At 33.7% G+C, this 20,686-nt stretch overlaps 2 protein-coding genes across 4 annotated transcripts in view; both read right to left on the reverse strand.

Moving 5' to 3' along the window:
- The window catches only part of TPR8 (Tetratricopeptide repeat (TPR)-like superfamily protein), a 7,074-nt gene extending 6,473 nt beyond the window's left edge, over positions 1-601 (reverse strand). The window contains exon 1 of the mRNA XM_089783706.1: positions 377-601. Coding sequence (XP_089639832.1) covers positions 377-449 — 73 coding nt within the window. The 5' untranslated portion in view covers positions 450-601. The remainder of the gene's footprint in view (positions 1-376) is intronic.
- A 687-nt stretch (positions 602-1,288) lies between these two features.
- Positions 1,289-19,782, reverse strand: LOC110416948 (ARM repeat superfamily protein). 3 transcript variants are annotated; one of them, XM_021429097.1, is made up of 32 exons: positions 19,339-19,782; positions 18,625-18,858; positions 18,342-18,523; positions 17,567-17,687; positions 16,544-16,765; positions 16,144-16,360; positions 15,893-16,038; positions 15,654-15,811; positions 15,429-15,578; positions 15,315-15,360; positions 14,730-14,918; positions 12,993-13,172; positions 11,624-11,763; positions 11,152-11,278; positions 10,277-10,417; positions 10,106-10,174; positions 8,311-8,447; positions 6,699-6,816; positions 5,874-6,008; positions 5,585-5,781; positions 5,333-5,480; positions 5,092-5,229; positions 4,945-5,016; positions 4,337-4,777; positions 4,176-4,243; positions 4,038-4,089; positions 3,475-3,561; positions 2,924-2,970; positions 2,007-2,113; positions 1,809-1,897; positions 1,532-1,606; positions 1,289-1,418 (listed from the first exon to the last, which is right to left on the reverse strand). In XM_021429097.1, exons 1-31 carry the CDS (start codon positions 19,432-19,434, stop codon positions 1,577-1,579), a joined length of 4,284 nt encoding a protein of 1,427 aa, XP_021284772.1. In that variant the 5' UTR covers positions 19,435-19,782; the 3' UTR covers positions 1,289-1,418; positions 1,532-1,576. The 3 variants fall into 3 exon arrangements, with proteins under 3 accessions (XP_021284772.1, XP_021284773.1, XP_021284771.1); XM_021429098.1 differs by having other exon boundaries at positions 1,289-1,606; positions 1,809-1,885; XM_021429096.2 differs by having other exon boundaries at positions 1,289-1,606; positions 19,339-19,781.
- Positions 19,783-20,686: the final 904 nt, after the last annotated feature.

A 20,686-nucleotide genomic window follows, 5' to 3' on the forward strand; every position in this document is an offset into this window, starting at 1 on the left:
CTTTATCACACTCCATGAAAATATGCAAGTTTTTACCTCAACTTGGAATTTACATGTCTTAAGTTGTAAATAACCTACATTCCAACAAGAATTGCCTAATTTTCTGGTGAAAAAAAAAAAGAGATAGCATTCAAGAAACACCTTTACTCTTGCTTTAAGCTTTCCAAAAGCCAAAATCAATCAGCAAACGAGCCAATTTCGCTTTTGAATCATAGCAAATCAAGAGCAATCAAGAAGAAAACCACTTTAAAAATAAAGCAAAAAGAACAAAGAAATAAGTGAAAAACGCTATTACGCTTAGCTAACCTAATTGAATGATAAAAAAATGAGAACTTTACAGAACGAAATGAGAGAGAGAGAGAGAGAGAGAGTATACCAGAATTGAGGAAATCTAAGAAGGAGCGAACGATGCGACGAGAGATGGGAGAATCGGTCTTTAATTTATCCATCCAATTTGCAAAGAGCTTAAACAGTCACTGGTTTGTGTTTTCCTCAGAGAGTTGAAGACTTCAATTCTACTGAAACAACATGCTTGGAGTCGGGGAGAAAGAAAACGTTAAAGAATTGGTATGTTTGGCTGCGGGGTTACAGATATTCTTTCCTTGCGTGCTGCGATTGGGATGGGATTCTCTTCCAAGTTTTAGTTTCTAGTATCTTTATTATTTTTTTCAACATTAATATTTGAATAATATTTTAAAATTTTTTAAACTTATTGAAAAAGATTTACATAAATATTTATTATTTTAATACATTTAATTAAAATTTTATTTTTTTAAATTTAAATCAAATAAATTTTTTAATTTATAACTAAAAATTAATTAATTATCATTAATTAAAAAATCACTTATCATTTTTTATTCAAATATAAATAATAAAAATATCACATAATTATATCAATAAATCAAATTAACATAATACACTTAAAATATTAAAACATACCGTGTCATTAACACATAACATAAAAATAATATAACAATTTAACTAACATTTAATCAACTTTTAATTATAAAAATTTATTTTAACTCAAATGAAAACACAAAACCTTGTTTGAATTTATTTAAATTTTTATAAATAATTTATTTTAAAAAAATATTATACATATTATTTTTTACTGTAAGTGTGCTTTCTTAATATCTATAAATTTATCATTATTATTTTTACAGGTCTAAATGAACCTGTATTATTGTTCCACTACTATTTTCTTTTTGTGACCAACATTGTTCCGAGCAGTAGGATTATGACACGTGGTGGATTTATAATAAATAAAAAGTATAGTTTTGAAGCACAATGTCACCCCACAAATCACAAGCTTGATTTTGCATTAATCAACAAGTTTTTTTCTGTTCACCTTTTTTTTTTTTTCTTTTTGACCTTGCACCCAATTCAAGTTGGTTGCCAACAGATGGTATAGTTTACATCTGCCAAAATCAATCATGTAACAAGACATTTACCAACAAAAATTAAAAAAAAAAACAAATAATTACAAAATAGCAGTATCAAAGATGAAAAACTTGGTAAAAAAGGTAAGTACTGGTGAGTCAGCAGGCAGTGCATTTGCTCTTTTCTTAGCAACTAGTTATACTTTCCTCCGAGTTCTTTTAGCGACCTGAAACAAGCCAAAAGAAAAATGCGTTAAAAATAAAAAAGCACTTGGTTCGGTAATCTCTGGGCGCTTTCAGAATAAATGATTATTTTGCAAAAACTTAATATTTCCTTTTAATTTATGCCATTTTATCTTTTCAGGGTTTTCCTAAATAAGAAACAGATATAAAATGAATGAATATAAGACATGCATAAATTGTGCTTACAGCATCTTCATCTACATTGATAATTTCTGATGCTGATGACAAGTCTCTGGATAAAATCTGTCCCATCTTTCTCTTTTCTGAACCAAAAACTAAATCAACTTTCCATTAATTTAAATAAAAAAGCCTTTTATTGCCTTATATCTAAATAAACATGAAACAGTCACAAAAAAAAAATGATAAAATAGACAGATAAATTACCAGACAAGGGAACTTTTCTGCTACGAAACTTTCTATCCTCCATGTTTAATTTCGTCTTCGACTGTTGACTAGCATCAGCTCTAAATTTATCAAGTGTGTCTTGGACACTGTTGAGAGCAGAATGCACCAAAGGATTGCAGAAAGTAGCAATGAGTTATATAAAACCGAGCAATAAAAAGGATATACTGGGAAAAAGGAAAAGTAAGTCTTAATTTGTATATCTATCCTTCAATAAAAAGGAGATTGATTGAGAGAAAACTATTTCTTGCAAAGCTGACATATTTTTAAAAAAATAAAAAAAGCAAAAGTTCATCCCTGAAGCTTTTTATTAAGCTCTTTTCTTCATAAATTTTGTTTCAAAAAAGCACTATTTTTTTAAAAGTTTCTCAAAATTCTTGTTTAACCTAACTTTCCAAACAGGCACTAAATCAGTAACCCCTAGAGAGAAAAGAATTGAACCATGGTTAAAAGTGGAAAAAATCCTCCGTAACTCAAGAATATCAAAACAGATGCAGGCACCATGTCAGATTTTTGTGTTAAAAGATGCAAATTAATTAAAATGAAAACAAGATTAATGACAAAGCACAGATACAAGGGAGAGGTGTTAGTTTATCTGGTTTGCATTTTTTGGAAAGTCAGAAACAAAATTTAAAGAAAGGAGAAAGTACAAAGTTAAGACATGGCTTAACAACAGCTAGTTCACAGTCCAAGTCCCAAATAGCCCTAACAAGAGATGAGGGGGAAAAAATTCATACAACCATCATTCGATTAATTTGTATGATGAAAAATACAAACTTAACAAAAAGAAATGATATAAGCAATATGTCCAATGCTAATTTCAGGGGGGTGAGAAATGGGGGTGGGGGGAAGAGCAGGATGTAGATCACTATAACCAAAGCATTAAGGGGTCAACTTACCATTCCCGCAAATGCAAGTTGTTTGCCTTATCTGACAGTACAACCTCCTTCAAATGCAAAAAATGGACAGAATAAGATTAATAGGATCCAATCACAAAGAGATATGAACAATGAAGGATCACAGAGTGATGCAGCACAAACCATAAGCTTTAAATTGAAGGAAATCAATGCAGGATTTAACAACAATAAGATCCTTGTTCTAAATTTTGTGTACATTCTCTATTTTTGTTCCTATTTTTCTTTTCAATGTTCCAGGATTATTTTGCCAATAACCTCTTGGTTTGGTGGTAATCAGCCATTTAAGGCTGGCACCAAATCCCAGGTTCCAATTCAAAACCCCCTTCCTCCTCCCTAATTCTCCATCAAAAATAACAATAAAAAAGAAGGAAGAATAGGATTATTTTCACTACTTGACTCAGAGCAGATCTAATTCTAACTAAACTAAACTTTTATGGAGCTGGACAAAGAATCTTCTACAGCTTTCAAACACAAACAAATGCTTGAGTCAACAGTTTGAAGCTGAAAAGAGAAACTCTAGCTTCCATGCTTACCCTCTCTGTCGAGGAACAGTCACTTATTGTCTCCCAGCTCTCACTGTCCAAGCATAATATTTCAACTTCCCCATTATCACATGTGATCTGTCAATTGCAAGAAAACAAAATATAATCAAAACAACTGGGTTATATTATTGTTGGCTGAGCAAAGTAGGTCTATTTCTTTTATTTCTCTTCCCCTTTTTCTTTTGGGGTGTGTGTGTGCTTGTGGAGGGCGGAAGGAAGCTCACTAATGCACGTATATCACATTTTATAGCTGATTAAGAAGGCCAACAAGACAAAACAAGTTCTTCCAGAAAGAAACTATATATAAATATGTCCTGTTTTAGTGTTTATAACTTAAACTGTAAAAAAACCATTACAGGTATAAACATTTCAATCCTACATCAGAGAAACCTCATCAACTCGCCACAGCTTAACATTTCTTTGAGACATTAGAGACAACAAATAAAATAAAAACAACAGATCAAGTTAAGTGTCTCACATGGTTGTAAAACTATACCGAAATTTCTATTAGAGATCAAACAGTCCACTCGGTAACAATATTTGTAAGCATTTACCTTGTGAGTGTTGTTTTCAGGGTTAAAGTCATCCACAGTGCCCGAATGAAAACTGACAAACGAAAAAACAACTAAAAGCTGCACACACACTTCAAAAATTGCTGAAATGTATATCTCCTCAGAACAAGATATCCTCACCAGCTATCAAAGGTAGACCATACTTTGATCCGCTGTCCAATTAATACCTCATTTGCACTAGCCAATTCCTGCTTAATTCAAAAATACAGTTAATTTAGGTCGGATATCAACAGGCAGAAAGGCTAAAGTTACAATTGGCCTCACTTAGAGAAAAATCTTACTTTTGAAGCAATATTGAACTTCACTTTGCGACTATGGGAAGCTTCAGCATTAATGATTTTACCTGCCCCACTGTTTCCTTTCAAAGCATTACTTCTTTCAAATTTCTGAGTTGAAACTTGTGATTCCATCTGAGAAGGTTTCTGAGTGACAGAACCAGAGGAAGAAAAAGGTTGATGTTTTTCTAAAGCTGCTTCGGAACTGTTAGATGCACCATATTCCGGCTCCTGAGTAAAACCCTTATTATGGGATCCAATAGATACCAGTGCATTTGGAGGAACAGCATGTCCTCGCCTACATCCTGAACTGGTTTCCCTCCTTGTAGATCTCTTATGGGTTTCAAGTGCTCCACAAGCTGATAAATCAACTTGCTTGCCCAATACCTTGTTCAAAGTACCATCCTCATGACACTTTCGACCACGTTTATGAACAGAGCCAACTGGCTGAAACATAGAAGCAAATACGGAATTAGCAATCTCCAATGAAATTGCATGCATGTGTGTGTATGTGTGTTTGTATGTGCACACACATGCACATGGATGACATTCAAATATAAAATTCATCAATATATTAATCATGTTAATCATATGATCAACAACTCCTTACACACCAGAGAGACTTGCAACTTGAAAATGTGAACTACGCTCTCAACTAAACTTTGAGTAAGAAATTTGAAATTAGCCTGCACACAACAACTAAATCAGAATTTTGGAACAATATTTTACATGCAGACAAGAAAAAGTCATTGGGAACTTGCCTCTTCACTTTCCATAGGAGTTGTTTTATATAATGATGATGGAAGCAAAATCGTTCCCAGTGTGCGAACGGAGGAGATGCCATTTCGATGCAAGGAATTTACACCAGAAATTCCAATGTCTGCTAGAAAGTGCAGCCTCTGCATTGCAAGAAATCGCCTTATTCACAAAAATCCTCTTCTTGGGTCAACATTAAATGCATTATTAACCCAAGAGATATCTAAAAAGAATTAAAAGTCTCACAGGAGTTCTCTGAGCATCAACAGCATCCTTAGCTCTTTTAATAGCACGAAATATATACTTCAAATACAAGGCAGCATCATTAACAAGATCCAAATCACCATCAACGACACTAGAGTTGATTGATGCGTGTAAGAATGAAAGAAGTGGACTGCAAAAAGGAAAAAACCCAACATCACCAAAATTGACAAATGCATCCAACTTTAGTTCTAGGTAAACCAAAATTCAAAAGCTTGCCTTCTGAATAACATTTACCTGCAAAATTGAGCATATATTGCTTCATCCTGACAATCTTCAGATGGGAAGCCTGCATCATGCGCAAGAAGATGGATCAAGAATACCACTATGTATGCTGGGAAATCCATAATTGACCATCCCTGAACCATGGATGTTTGGCGTATTCGAGCTTCTCTACTGTATTCCTTGATAAATTCCACCATATATTTGAATGACTGCAAGGACAAATCAGCTGGTATCAGTTAGTAAAAAGCAAGTAATATAGATTACCTCTACAAGATATGTGAGGAAAAAAACAAAAGCATACATCATGCTGTAGGTCCTTGAGGATATCAGAAGTGGCCAGAGTAAAGGCACAAGCATATCTTATAGGTATAGCATGTTCCTTCAACAGCTTGTGTGTTTTGTCAAGAAATGATCTCCTGACAAAAGAAGAAGAATCCTGGAAATAACAGGAGGAATAAACATAATTTATACAAAGATATAACTGCAGAGCAACAATTTCAAGAAATGGAAAGATGAGCTATAAAGGAAGAAACATGAAAAGTGACTGACACAAGCTTTCCAGGAAATGCAATATAGTAGTGGTGGATGCAACCACTACAAGCTGAGAGCTTAATCTACAATAATTTTTCACCAACAAGATTTGAGCCACATTGACAAATGACATGCTTGGGAGAAATGCTGGATGTTTAATTCCTTTAGCAGCAAGGCATCAGTATTCAAACATTGAGGAATGTTTGCAAGTACATTATAAAATTAAAATGTGAACTTATATGAAAAAACTTGAGGCTTGATACTTTCTTTAGGCCATCAAAAGAAACAAATTCTCAGCTGATTTCAGACCTAATGTATCAAAGATATTGTGTAACCATCATATTTTGAAGGATATCACAATGTCAAAATAATAAAAATACATAAGCTCTGGGAAAATAAGTATTACAAGTACCGAAAAAAAGTTAAATGTAGAGGCACATATTTCATGGTTTGATATAGGAATTTGGAGAAGTCTTTACAATTCAGTTTGTTAAGTTACAAATCAAAATCCACAAGTTCAAAATTTTGCTTTTGCTGAATCTTTTACATCATCACCACTACTCCATAGAGCATGCCCTAGATCAAACCTACTTACCTTTGCCATCAAAATTGTGAAGCGAAAAATATCAGGAGAAATATGTAGGTCCCATCTTCTAGACAGCTGGAGAACAGATTTTGCAGCAGCCAATCTTATATAAGCCTTGTCACTTGCACTGCGTTACAATATAAAGTCAATGCATAAGAGCGAAAAGGAAAGGTTGCCAATAGACCTCTGAAACCAAACCCACTTAAAATCCAGACCTGCAGTGACAGTGTTCTACCCTGAATTTTAACTTGCTTTATTCTGTATAGATAGCTAGCCTAAATATCTTCATTTCTACAAAATTATGCTAATCTTTCAAAGGAAAAAGTATCTTATGCACAATGACGGAGCAGTCAGATCAATTTCAAAAGAAAACCTATGCTTACATTGACAGTGGTCATTACAACATCCTCCAAATCTTGGAAAAAAATTAGTACCCAATGAACCTTTGTCAAATATTTGTGTTAATATACAATGCTGAAAAGTGTCAGGGACATTCCTCTACTGAATCACAACCCATATGTCTAAACTTTTTGCAAACAAAAATGACAAAGGCCATCTTACAAGACGTCCCCCAAAGCAGACACCCCAGTAATTAGAACTTAAGACTCCATCTCAGAGGTCTCAAGTTCTAATCTAGGGAAAAGGCATGGAGTTATGGGATATGAGAGGGCTACCTGCCTTTGTGTAGCCCAAGGTCCAATGGATCTCCATATGTACTACCAAAAAAATGATCAAAGATATTAACATGAAACCTCTAGAAGGCCTTTTCAGAAGCAGTAGATAAATGCACTTAGCTTCTTCATGACTGAAATGTATCAAATATGTCATCCATACTTGCCTTCAAACTCAAAAAGCCAAGAGGGTGTAAGTAAATCAAAGCATTTATTGTATAGCTTGTCAGCGACCTTGGTTTAGGCTAGTTTATGTTTGTTTATTTAGATATTGAGCAAATTATAACAGCATTTCAAGGCTTTTTAAAAGATAAGTTCTGTTGCATTTAGGTTTGTGAACAGGCTTGTTCATAAATCATGTATCGGTTCTTTTATATTCATTTATACACTAATGTAAAAGTCTCATTTAGAGCTTGTTGACCAAGTCAAACTCTAAAAGGACAATTATAGATTTTAGAATGGAATGCTACTTGGCTTTACATATATGTTTTCAGAAAGGATTTAAAGCCCTTCGTTTAAAAGTCCAGATAATCTTCCTCCCTATTCTCCACCACACATTAAAGACCCAAAAAGACACTCTATCCTTACATCCTCCCTCTTGCAGCATATATACATTTTCCAAATCTCTCCCTTTTTCCATCTCACTAAGTCCATATCCAGTATTCCACTAGGCCAGTGGTCTTCTTTCTCTCAAGGTATAATCATTTTCTCCCTCATTTTTCACAAACTACTAATCCTAAATCTGCTTCTTCTCATTTTCTAATTCCAATCTATAACAATTAGGATGAAAAAGCAACAATAGTGACAAAAATTCACATATACAAAAGACTTATTAATCATAAGAATTCCAATCTATTAACAACTTGGCTGAAGAAGTATGAAGGATAAAGTAAAGTCTATTCCAGATGGACGAAAGGAAATAGAAAATCCACATATTTTAGAAAGCATACCATGAAATAATATTATCAAACATGTCAACCTTCTGAAGCATCTTCAACAAAATGCCCAACAATGGATTAATTTGTCTATTGACCTGAGATCCTTGATGTGGCAAAAAACTCTTGACAAGCATCTTCAGCCCATAAATCTGCAAGGGATAGTCATTACACTAAATTAGCCATAAAGAAACCTACCAGCCAGTGAAATGAGATTTCTTAAAATCTAATGCAGTATGCCTAAGACCATTATATCATTGTTGGATTAGATCATGCCTCTTGAACCAACACTTTCTAGTTTCACTTTTACAGTATGGCATTGAATTAGTAATTCTGACTACCAATAGCTTACCATTCCTCAAAATAACAATTATCCTCACAAGAGCTCCAACCACAGACCAAACATCCAGGTCAAAACTCCGCTCCACACAAGGACATAGAGAATTACAAAAATGCCTTCTCCTCCTATAATGCAAAATTTAAACCCCACATAAAAAGGTTATCCCCTTTTATCATAAGAGAATGTGGTACTGAACATTTTAAAACTCTGTCCTCAAAAAAGGAAAACCCTATATTTTCTTGTCATGATAGCTTAAATTCAGGTTAAAGGTAGGTAATACAACTGCAGCCTCTAGACGGCATATTAGCTTTCTTCTCAAGTTCTAATAAGTTTGATCAGAGCACCAAAAGCTGAAAATATAATCATTGAAACAGAAATATTTACATCCGCATTTTGTTGATTCTTTCTTAATAAGATCAACCTATATGTCAGCTTTCTCTAGAAACAATCAGGATAAGAAGGGATCAGAAATCACATCTCAAGATCACACTGACTGAGAGTTTAAGGGTATAGGCAGTGAAGCATGACTTGCAATTTACTTAAAGCAACCACTGACCAAGAGACATAATGGCATATCAATTAATACTTCTAGTTAAAAGGTAAAACTAGCATGCCAGAATTGCATTCATCATAAATCCAGATCAGTTTTAGTAGGAATACAATCACCTCAAATCTCAGATCAGTATCAATTTGAGTCTAGTCCAGTGACCAATTCAACTCCCAATTTGAAGGTCAACCAGGATCTTGTTATGCTCTATGTAACTCTGTACATGCCTCACCAAGACACTAGTATGCAATTAATTTCCCCAAAATTAGACATACATGTGGCATCCCTTATTAGAATGGTAACAATGCCAACCAAGTGAATTTGAACCAGGATTCAAAACAACTAGACTTAAAAACTTAGATTAACCTAATGAGAACACGCTTGTGAATTTGTAAATTGAAAGACACTGATTAAAGAGAAGTGCTAGAGTAACACATTCACACCCAGGAAATTTTTTTCTTTTCCATCTTTGCAATATTAAAAGTATGACTAATACAGGTTTTGGAATCCATAATTGCTGTTTTTAGGAAAATGCTAACAAATAAAAGAAAACTGAATGGATTCTTTGATGATCTCAGCTTGCAGTAGACTGACTAAAGCAACCACTAGCATCCATTCTCATCTTAACAAAACTCACTCACAACTCTTCCCAGTAATAATTTTCTTGTTTTATGACAATACATGATATGAATATATTGTTTGGTTCCCAAGCTGAATCTAACTTGCTCTCAGTCAATTGATCATCAGTTAACTAAATTTTCCTTCAAATTTGCATTTTTAATCAGTTTATGAGAATCCATGTGCACTTGAAAGATAAAATCTAGATATTAATTATCAAAACATCAAACTCCACTGCAAAGGAAATCAACATAAATATCATTAATTAATACTTACATAGGAAAGTTCCCCCTTCCAACACTCACCCTTAATTTGCAAGTAACAGTGCACCCAGAGCTATCCTCAGTGACAGAAAGATCATCCAATGGCTTTGCCTTCAGAGATTTAGATCAAATCAGTTACACATAAATTACCCAAAGGAGATCAGATGCTCCATCCACTAAATACTAAAAAAAGGCAAGCAAAAATCAAATTACCTGAAATATCTTTTTATAGACATGTTGTGTGATTTCTTGATCAAAATCTTCAAAAGTTGAAACCGAATATTGGGCAATACAGCCCAAAGATTGCAAAACAGTCTCAATGTTCTGCCTGCTATGTAGAGAATCCACAAGTTCCTAAACATTAACAGATAAAATATTGAGATGGTCATCTAAAGGGCCCTCAAGTTGATATCAATCAGTGCTTTGACAATTTGCCTCTTCTTTTTTGCTTGTAAATTGGGAAAACACAGTTTGCATTTCTTGGTTTTTTTTTTTGTGTTATTTGAAATTATCACCACAGGCAACCCTCCTAAGTCTTGAAACACACACAAATTACATAACTACTGCAAGCCCAAGTTACAATGAAGCTTCAGTTCTGAGTTAGCACTGCTGTTGAATGCTTTGGTTAGGACTGATACAAGCCTAATTGGAGACATCTTAAGATATATTGGTAAATTGACTAAAACCTTATAAAAGTAATTAAAAGTCCGGTACACGACATTGAAAATTAAAGTAAAGGAGGGAATCCGGGTGTAACTTCAAAATAACATTTCACCTTCCCTTTTGACTTTTAGTGCATCTAAAAGACAACAACAACATTAAATCAACAGCATGTTCAGAGAAGTTTATTAATACAATCAAATGAACTAGAAATTAACAATAAAAGGCTAAGGGCTAATTTTTCAGGTTATTGCTAGGTGTTTATCAAGGCTCCCGAATTTAAAATCAAGAAAACGTGTCTATTTGTAGTTTTTCTTTTTGCAACATCTTGTTTACTTGCTGTGCCAAGCATACATCATCTTTCACAACTTTAGGTTTTGCCCATTTATAAGGAAATGATAACTTAAAAAAAGTTGAGATAAGCACACCTCACATAATTCTGAGAAAACATATTGCTTAGGCACATCTATTAATGAAGCAATTGCAGAAACGGCATATTTTGACTGAGTACGAGTTCCCTCAAGACAGATCTTCTTCAAAACAGGGTAAAAATCACTGCATATGAAGAACATTAATAAGACTTAAAATTAAAGATCACATAGAACCTAACAAAAATTTCTAAGGATAAATATAATGCAGAAAGAACAATCATTCAAGAAACTAGGTACCCCCCAAACTAGTTTGACACCAGCCTCACTGTTTTGAGCATTTAACCAATGACAAATTTTAGATGTATGCTAAATCTATATTTCAGATTACAGACATTGTATTTAATATTATCTAAACTCAACAATGCTTAAGTTTTAATATTGTGAAGTTCACAACACATCTTTCTACCAGTTGTAACTCAAAATCTCAAATATCAAGTGCCAAATGCCAAAAAAAGAGTGTAGAAATTACCTGAAATTGACAGAGATATGAGATCCTGCTTTCGCTAAAACTTGAATGATCTTATCGTGAATCAGATATTTCTCTTCAAACAACAGACGAAACTGCAATTCTGAACCCCTCATGAGTGATGGGTAATTGTTGATGATAACCTGTGTCATGTAACATGTGACTGAAATACAATCGAATTTTCCATATAAAATAAATCAAAATTTATCTTCACCCAGGACATAAGTTTTAATGAACACCACTACTAATAAAGGGCAATTCAAAGCTAACTTTCCCTTTCAGATAAATAAAAAAGCTAACTTTCTGTCATGGCGCTGCTTCTATGTCCAAATTTCTTTGTCTCTCTTCTACATTTATCCTAAGTAAATATTGAAGATTAAGTTTTAGTAAAAAGAATTGGTGTTCTGACTGACATAGCTCATTATCTTGTTGAATACACAATCTTTAGCTATGATCATGTACAGGAATGCAAGTGGATTGATAGAGTCAAACAAGAAAATACCAGAAAATTTTATAGCAATAGCATTACAATGAAATTGACATGTTTATGTTCAGAGTAGCAGTCCTGTAATTACTATAAGGCTGATACCCCATGTAGGGGTAGAGTAAAGCCAAGCCAAGCCAAATAGTAAAAAGCTCATGCTTGGCTCAATGTAAGTGTTTGGAGCTCAAGCTCATGTTCCAAGCTCCAGATCCAAGAGTTCCCAAAAACTCAAGCTCACTTGATACAGATCATTATCATATATTTAAAGTCATCTCAGCTCAAGCTCAAAATTTAAGAGATGATACTATAATTAAACAAACAAACTTGTTTCTTAATCAGCCAGGCTCATTTAACTAAATGAACTGAATGTCAAGCCCAAGCTTAGTTCATTTGTAAACCAAGCAAGATCAGCCAATATTCTTAAGTAGCTGAGCATGAGATCAAATACATACAGCTTGACTTATTTCCATATCTAAACCGATAGTGTGAAGCACTCATCAGGCATACCCTTCACATGTTGAGGCTCATCTTTTGCCAAATATACTTGTCCTTTAATGCATGCCAATGAATCAAAGCAATTCTTTTTCTTTCTTTTTTTTTTTTCGTTATATGTAGCTAGTCACTGTCCATTGAAGAATTACAGCAAATAAAGAAGCTTGTGAAACTATTTGGGCATTTCTGTGCAAAGAAGGAACTAACTTTTTGCACATCAAGCTTTTGAAACACAAAAGAAAATTATATTAAATATTAGGGTTGTGCGTCACATTTTCCAATCAAATTATAAACTTCTGCAAGGGGATGATGCGTGCCAACCTTCTGACTGCAGATCTCATTTTAGAATGGAAAAAGGAGCACCATTGATATTCAATGAGAAACAATTGTTCTTACCAGGAGTAGTTCAATAGAAAAAGCCTCCAAATTATTGCTTCCCAACCCACTTGTGGAAATGAGACTGAGAATGCAACAAACATGCTCTGACTCAAATATATTAAATGAGCATTTTGAGGAGAGCAACCGCAAAAACTCAAAGTGTGGATGTTTATCTCCTATCACTTTAAGAAATTTATCCTGAAAATGAAAAGAATTTTGGTAACTTTTAGAGAAGATTCAAAAAATCCAGAAATACAAAAGGGAAAACAAGGGATAATAACATATTACCTCCTGTTAAATATTTGAGCAAGTTTGAGTATGTGGTTTTTAAAATACACAGAAAAAGCTCATGAACGAAAACAGTTCAACCCTTCCTATTAACCACATCATAAGTAATCAGATGGACCAATAATAAAGCAGCACCTAACAGCATAAGACTCAGAATGATCTGATGGTGAAACTTGAGCCAATCCATTTAAGTCCTAGGCTTTTAACCTAATAGGTTTCTTTCAAATTCTAGTACGACAAACAAGATCTGACTGAACAATGAGTAAAAACAAGTATCCAATTCTTGTTTTAAGTATGTTAGACAATGCATCACTATAGATTTCTTCAACGGCATAGAATAGACCTCCACAGAGAAAGGATAAGATACCAAATAGAACCAAACCAATCAGAAAATTGTGTGAAGAAACCCAGTTTCATAATTTTAATATCTTTTGATGTTGAGCTTTCTAATATTTACTCAAGTGGTTCTTTATTGTCACAAGCACTTTCACAGCTCAACCTAATATAAAAGAGACCTCTCCCAGCTGTAAGGATTGACTACCCAGTAACCAATCCTCACTAATATGACAAGAAATCTCCACTAGCATCAATGGGCATATAATCAGAAAGTGGGCTACTCGATCCTTAAAAAATGCCATCCCAGTGGAAAACCATTACTTGTCTTATCAGACCACACTGAGGGCAGAAATAAAGAACATCCGTATGCTACTAGAAGCAGAAACATAGATTTTGTGACATAAATGGTACACGGTGATTAAAGGAACCTTCAATCACTGAGACACAACATCAGAACATTGCCATTCAGATCAGAGACGCAATAGATCACCAAACTAAGATAGCCAATTAGGCTATGTACTTAATATCAGAAAACTTTAGAAGCCTCGTCCACCATAAATGACAAATGACTCCCTTATCAACAACCAATCGTAGAATAGTTAACACATATTACCAACACTTCCGTTCAAATTTCTTAAAACAAGGTTTCCTGTTAGGAATATGGAATCTTATTTTCAAGTGAAAGCAACAGGTCAGCTGCTTTATATTTCCTATTGACCTATATAAAACAATTATCAGCCTTTTGGTTAAAGATTGAAAGTCTCTGTTTATCATAATTCACTCAAAAGTACCTGTCAAGAGCCAAATATATATAGGAGCTCATACTTGATATGCACATGGCTATGCTAATAAAAAATGCAACCAAAGAAGAAACTCAAAACAATTTTTACCATGAAATTAAGACTTTTTTCCTGTTAAAGCAAATCAGATCAGGTTAAATAGGATACATTATAGCTTATCCATATAAAAAAAAAGTAGGAAATATTATAGAAATGTTTTAAGGACATGAATACCGAACCTTACAACTTTAGTGCACTGCACAAATGATGCAAAAGTACACAAAGAAAGCACGTGGTGATGAATGGTATCTTTCAATTAAATTAAACCAAAAAGAACAAGTAAACAACGCACTCTTATCACCAGGGCATTTTTAAGTGTCACTTCATCCAGCAACAGGCCCAGTGAAGTGAAAATGTTGTTGTCCTTCATCTGACTCAATTTATCAAAGCACTCTTCAGCTTTGGATGGATCTGGGAATGAAGCTGACATTTTCACAAAAGAACTCTTCAATTTCTTCTGCATATCCTCAGAACTATTCTCCTGCAATAAGTATTTAGCAGACTAATTAATCAAACTCAGCAAACAGTAAACTCCGAAGATCACAAATGAAACACTACAAGTTAAAATATTCTACACTCATAAGAACTTTCTGAATATTGTCTGAATGTGCATGCGCATGTGTGTTGAATGGTGTGCAAGAATTATGAGGAAAGAAATGAATGGCAGAAAGCCAAAGCCAATGCTTGATGCAAGATTAATCTCACAAATAATAACGCACACCAAAGTAATATTTGAATAGGTAATGATTGCATTAAAAATTAAAAAATCAACTATATGTAGGCATCTGTCAGCTAGCTAGAATAGCAGGAGAGCCAATTCGGTAAGTCCTTAAATAAACATTATATGACCTCCAGAAAAGCAATAAAAGCACTCTACCTTCTCTTTCCGTATGGCCAAATAATTCCGCATTTCAGTTTGCAACCTGAAAACATAAAGAAATGGTAGTAACACATTTGTCACCCTCACTCAAGCAGTAGTTTGTACAACTACCTTCGTTTCTGAGACAAAATAGCGCTCAGAGCCTTCACATGCAAAGGGCTAAAAAGAGAAAACAAATGGATCCAGTGTCTTGCCCTCTCTTCAACTGGAAGAAGCACCGGAAATAATTCCTCTGCAATAACAAGTTCTATGTTTTGGGACCTGAACATTGAATTTGACATTATAAGAGACCAGTTTTTAGCTTTCTTAGCCCAGATAAAGTGCAAATATGCATACCTGAATTCTTTGCAATCTTTATCATAGCAAAGCATCAAGACTTTGCATGGAATCTGCTCAAAGTGATCACACATTGTGATGTGGCCTTCTGCACACTTGTTACAATAATCTCGATATACTTCCATCACTTTCTGCAGGACTTTCTTTCTAACAGAAATCTGCATAAAAAGAGTATATAATTGAGTGGTAGACAGCTTTAAACACATATTAATCACACAAACATCCTAAAGCAAGATTACCTTCTTATCCCTAAGCCTCTCTATAACCTCAGATATTAGTTTGGGTGAAATATATTTAAGGTTAGATCCAGCAAGATCACAGGCAACAATCACTGCCTCCATTCTCACTTTATCATTAAAGTCCAACAGTCGATCTTCAATGGCAGCTGTAGAGTTTGAGTCAAAGATAGAAAACAAGTTCATTAGATTTTGGAGACTGAACAAAGATACATGCACGATAACCAAATAACTTTTATTATGGAGATGCTTACTGAGAAGTTCATGGGATTCTATCCCCGAGGGATTGGCCAAGTAACAAGCTTTAGCACATTGTAGAGCAGTCACTCTAACTTCTGAAGATTTATCACATAATCTTTTCAAGAACTCTATAAAAAGAGAATGATATCTTTGTGCAACACGGTATTCAGGTCGTAAAAGAAGTTTTCCAATTAAATTAACAGCTTTTATTCGGACATCAACCTGATCAGTCTGTAGATAAACACAAAAAGTTACTTCAACAACAATTAAGAACAAATTAAAAGTATAGTAAAGCAGAGCCTAAGAAACACTTTTTTGCAAAACAAGTAACAAGAAATCCGTAATACTAAATCCACGCTATTTAAACAATATGAATAACAAAGAAAACCAGTTCAATTAATAAGGAAGTTGTACCATTAATTCTTGGGTTAAGTTGGGGATAATAGCATTAAGCATCTCAGGAGCACATTGAAAAAGTTTTAACACAATCTCATGATAGAATTCTTTGAGCTCACTCCCTACAGCATCTCTATCCAAGGAGCAAGATGTTAAAAATCCACAAACAAAGGGCTGAAGCTTTTCTGCACAACTTTGGATTACAGAGGCAGCAAGCTGAGAAGCTGCAGAAGTTCCACCCTGTACAACAGACATTAATGTAAACAAAGATCCAAATGTTTGTTATTACATACATAATTATATATACCAATGAAAGAAATTCATCTATCATGATATGCAGAAAATCTAGTGCATATGGTGTTAGTATGATATAATGAAAAATGGTCGACAATCTTGGTACTCAACTAAGCACTGATAATTAAACAAAAAGTTTCAGTGCTCTATTTGAATTCTGGAGCAAATATGGTGCTCTTCTTAAGTAGCTTATGAGCAATGACTTTAAACTTGAAAAGGCACCGCATTCTGAATAAGAAGGACCATTACCAGAACACACCGCCAACCAAAAACAAATTCTATGTAGCATGGCAGGACACAAAGACAAAGTAATGTAATTTTAGAAACAATATCTCAATCCTAAGAATTCCTTGAATCATCAAAATCGCAAATAAAATTAAAATCCCAACTTGGAAGGAGATGCCAGAAGTGACGGCAAACATAAGCAACAACCAAACTTCATAATATTTAGTCAGAATTAACAGTGTGACCTAAAAAGGTAAACAGAAAGGCCTCTGCCACCCAGAAATCGTATGCTCAACAAAGATTTTCATGCATTCCAGGCCAACAAATGACATAACTCCTACTTAACAGATAAGACATCCAGGAAATATCAAAGCATAAATCATATAACATAACAAATTAAATCAACATTAGCTCATTTTGTCTGCTCCAACAATGCTCAAAACCTTTCTTGCTAAAAGCTCTGGAATACAAGTTAAAAACAGTCTCACCTGAACAAAAGAAAATATGTCTGTTAACACTCACCTTACTCTCTAGTACAAGATTTCGCAAAATTACATCCGTAAGCTGGTGAGACACTTCCTCGTTTAAAATATGAGTCATTATAGACAAAATATCATTGATTAAACTCTGTTGATGGTGTTCTCTGGGAAGAAAGAAACAATAATGTTGTTTTTATCACATCATATACAAAATGGTAAATGAAAACAATAAGAATAATGATGCATTAAACAAAGAGGGTTGCAAGAAAATTATGGTGAATATATATAGGGATCATAAAATGAAAAGCCTTATATACTGTCGCAGCCTAAAAGCCCCTCAGAACACAATGATTGCAGTAAAAGTAATAGAAGTTCACAGGTTAAACAATTTACTACCATTCAACAAGGAGAATATAAAGACATAAAATTCCAAGCTACAATAAGTTTAACAGAAACTCACAGCTCAGAAATAGGTAATTAAAAACAGAGTCATACATAAAAAAGTCAAAAGTCTAACTTGAGAGGCAAGAACAATTGAATGTTTATCAAGCATGTTTATCTCCAATTAGATGATTAGGAGAAGAAACTGTTAACATTTTTTCAACTTCAGTTCAAGTAAGTTATTTTTTTTGGAGATACACATAATCTGATAGATTTAAAAATACATAGCCCTTAGGTTAATCTTGTATGGAAAAATCACAAAAGAAGAAGAATTAAGTTAATTAAAGCCACATTATCATAAAATTTGATAAGTTAAAAGAAAATCACACAAAATTACCAAACAATAAACAGGAAATAATGAGAGAAAGGAACCTGACCTCACAACAGAGAAAAAAATATTAAACATCTCAAGAATCAAATCACTGCAGTCAATATCCAGCATTATCACACAACATTTACATTGAGCAACAGTCTCCAATATCTTAACCCTCCTTGAGAAGAATGTGCTTGTAGTATCAGCAAGCTCCATGAACATGCTGAGAATGAGTTTAAACATGTCCTGAAATGAAAGAGTTCATAAATTTGAATGATGTAAAAGGAGGTTAAAAACAAAGGCATACAACAGTAGCCATGTAATTTCAAACCAAAAAAAAATGTTACCCTAAGATATTTATCTGCAAATGGTGGTTGAGGTGCCAGGATCCGAAAAAATTCACTGACACAAATGGCCACCAAAAGTCTAACATCTTTATCAGTGTGGTTAGATAGACCGTGCTTAACAATAGATTTCCTCAAAGACTTTGTGACATGTTCCAGTCTTCCCACAACTTGCGCCTTTGTGGCAACTTCGACAACTGAAGGCTGCTCTATTTGCGACAACAAACTCGCAGCTTTCTGCAAAGAGAATTACAAACACATAGAGGATCACACAAGAAGTTTTCCCCAACAAAATAAAATTCTATCGGATAAGTTCGCGAAAAAACTATTTAATTACTAAATGGAAAAAAAAACATAATTATTGTTAAATAAACCTAACATAGCATAATTTAACGTGTATAATAGATTCGCACTTCTACCGCCAAATGCACACTACGTATTTAATAGAATGTCAAAACACATTTCAACATTTGCATAATGTACAGTAGTTACTCTATATTTTTATTCAATAAACGCCGACATTTACACTAATTGGCATTTGAAAGTAAATCCACGTTCTTAAGCACGTGAAGATGAGAAAAACAACGTAACGACTTCATAAACCACCCCATAATCAGTGGTATTTTCGACTAATGGACATTTCTATCGATTTGTTTGAGAGAAATCGCTTCTCTTGTTTCAAAAGAGAGAGGAGGAAAAGTTGAAATTTATGCTTACACGGAGAGATTTGACGAGGACATCTTTGCTAGGACGAGTGAGTTGTTCGAGTTTGGTGCCGATTCCCGAGATGAGTCGCAACGAGGACTCGTCCATTTGGCGATGACTGAGAGGCTTAATTAGAAGGGAAAAAGTGAGGGAAAAGGTTAGTTTGGTAGTGGAACAAGGGACGAGTGAGGGTTTGGAGGGTTTATACTTTTTGGCATTGGCTGGAAAAAGAAGAACTGTGGCTGAAAATTTTAATGTAAAACCTATGGAACGAAACGGCAGACTTGGATAAACGAGAAAGGAATGCCCCGGTTTAAGCGGGGAGAATCCCGCCCTCTGATGCGCGTGGGATGACGCGCTGAGTGGAGGTGATGACCGATGAGATACAATGGGGGCTTTTACTCTTTTATCCTTTATAAAAGAGAATAGTTACAATACCGACTTAGTTACCGAAAAGCGATGCCGGTGCGAGGCCCGTCTTGCGAAACGTTTCCAAAGTACGAGTTCGAATTGAAGAAGTAAGCGGGGGGCATGCGGCTAGGCTTCGCTCCTTCGTCTACGAAAGCCCTTCGCTCCATTGTTCGTTTTATTCGCACCATCTTGCCTCACTCTTTAAAAGGTTGCGCTATTTTTTTTCTACCAAAATATTCATTAAGCTTACGTGGTTATGTATTTTGTTTAATTTAATTTTTATATTTAAAATTAAAATAATTTAATTTTTTATTTTAAAAATTATTTTAATTTAACATTTCTTTCTAATGATATTTAATTTTACCAATAAAAAAAAATACGTGATACATTTTGATAATATAACATCAATATAATAACATGACACATGACGTGGCATCAACATAATGACATAACAATATCACGTACCACTAACATACTAATATGTCGATGCCACATAGTAAATTAAAAAAATTTATGCTACTTTATAAGAATTAAATTGAATAAAATTAAGATATTGAAGAATTAAATTAAAAAATATTTAAAAAATATAAATATTTAAGTAAATAATAGATATACTTGTCAATAAACTAAATGTTTAAGAGTAAAAGATTTATAATGTTAAAATATATATATAAATAATTTTTTACTTAATTATTTGATTTTATAATATGAGCATGTTTGGCTTAGCTTTTTTCTAGCTTAAAAACTATTATGAAGCTCTTATAAAAAATAATAACTTTTAGAATTAAGCTGAAATTGTTTGGTAAATTTTTTTTTATAAGTTCCTTTTTATAAGTTATAATTTTGGTTAAAATTATCGTAAAGAGTATTTCTTTTTTTGAGAGAGTTATATTATAATTATTTTTAATAGATGAGGATATTTTTGAAACAAAAATAAAATTTTTTTATA

This window comes from Theobroma umbraticum, unplaced genomic scaffold (genome assembly GCF_002168275.2).
Source record: "Theobroma umbraticum cultivar Fairchild unplaced genomic scaffold, ASM216827v3 scaffold_51.0, whole genome shotgun sequence".
NCBI lineage: Eukaryota > Viridiplantae > Streptophyta > Magnoliopsida > Malvales > Malvaceae > Theobroma > Theobroma umbraticum.

Bases quoted from the DNA above. Each gene is read 5' to 3' on its own strand.
- LOC110416948 (XM_021429097.1), bottom strand. From the start codon at position 19,434: ATGGACGAGTCCTCGTTGCGACTCATCTCGGGAATCGGCACCAAACTC. The intron at 8,448-10,105 runs GTGAGTGTTGGA...TATCCCTTGCAG, and splicing joins CTGTTACTTGCAAATTAAGG to ATTTATGGGCTGAAGATGCT. The intron at 1,898-2,006 runs GTAATTTATCTG...AAGTTGATTTAG, and splicing joins CAGAAAAGTTCCCTTGTCTG to TTTTTGGTTCAGAAAAGAGA.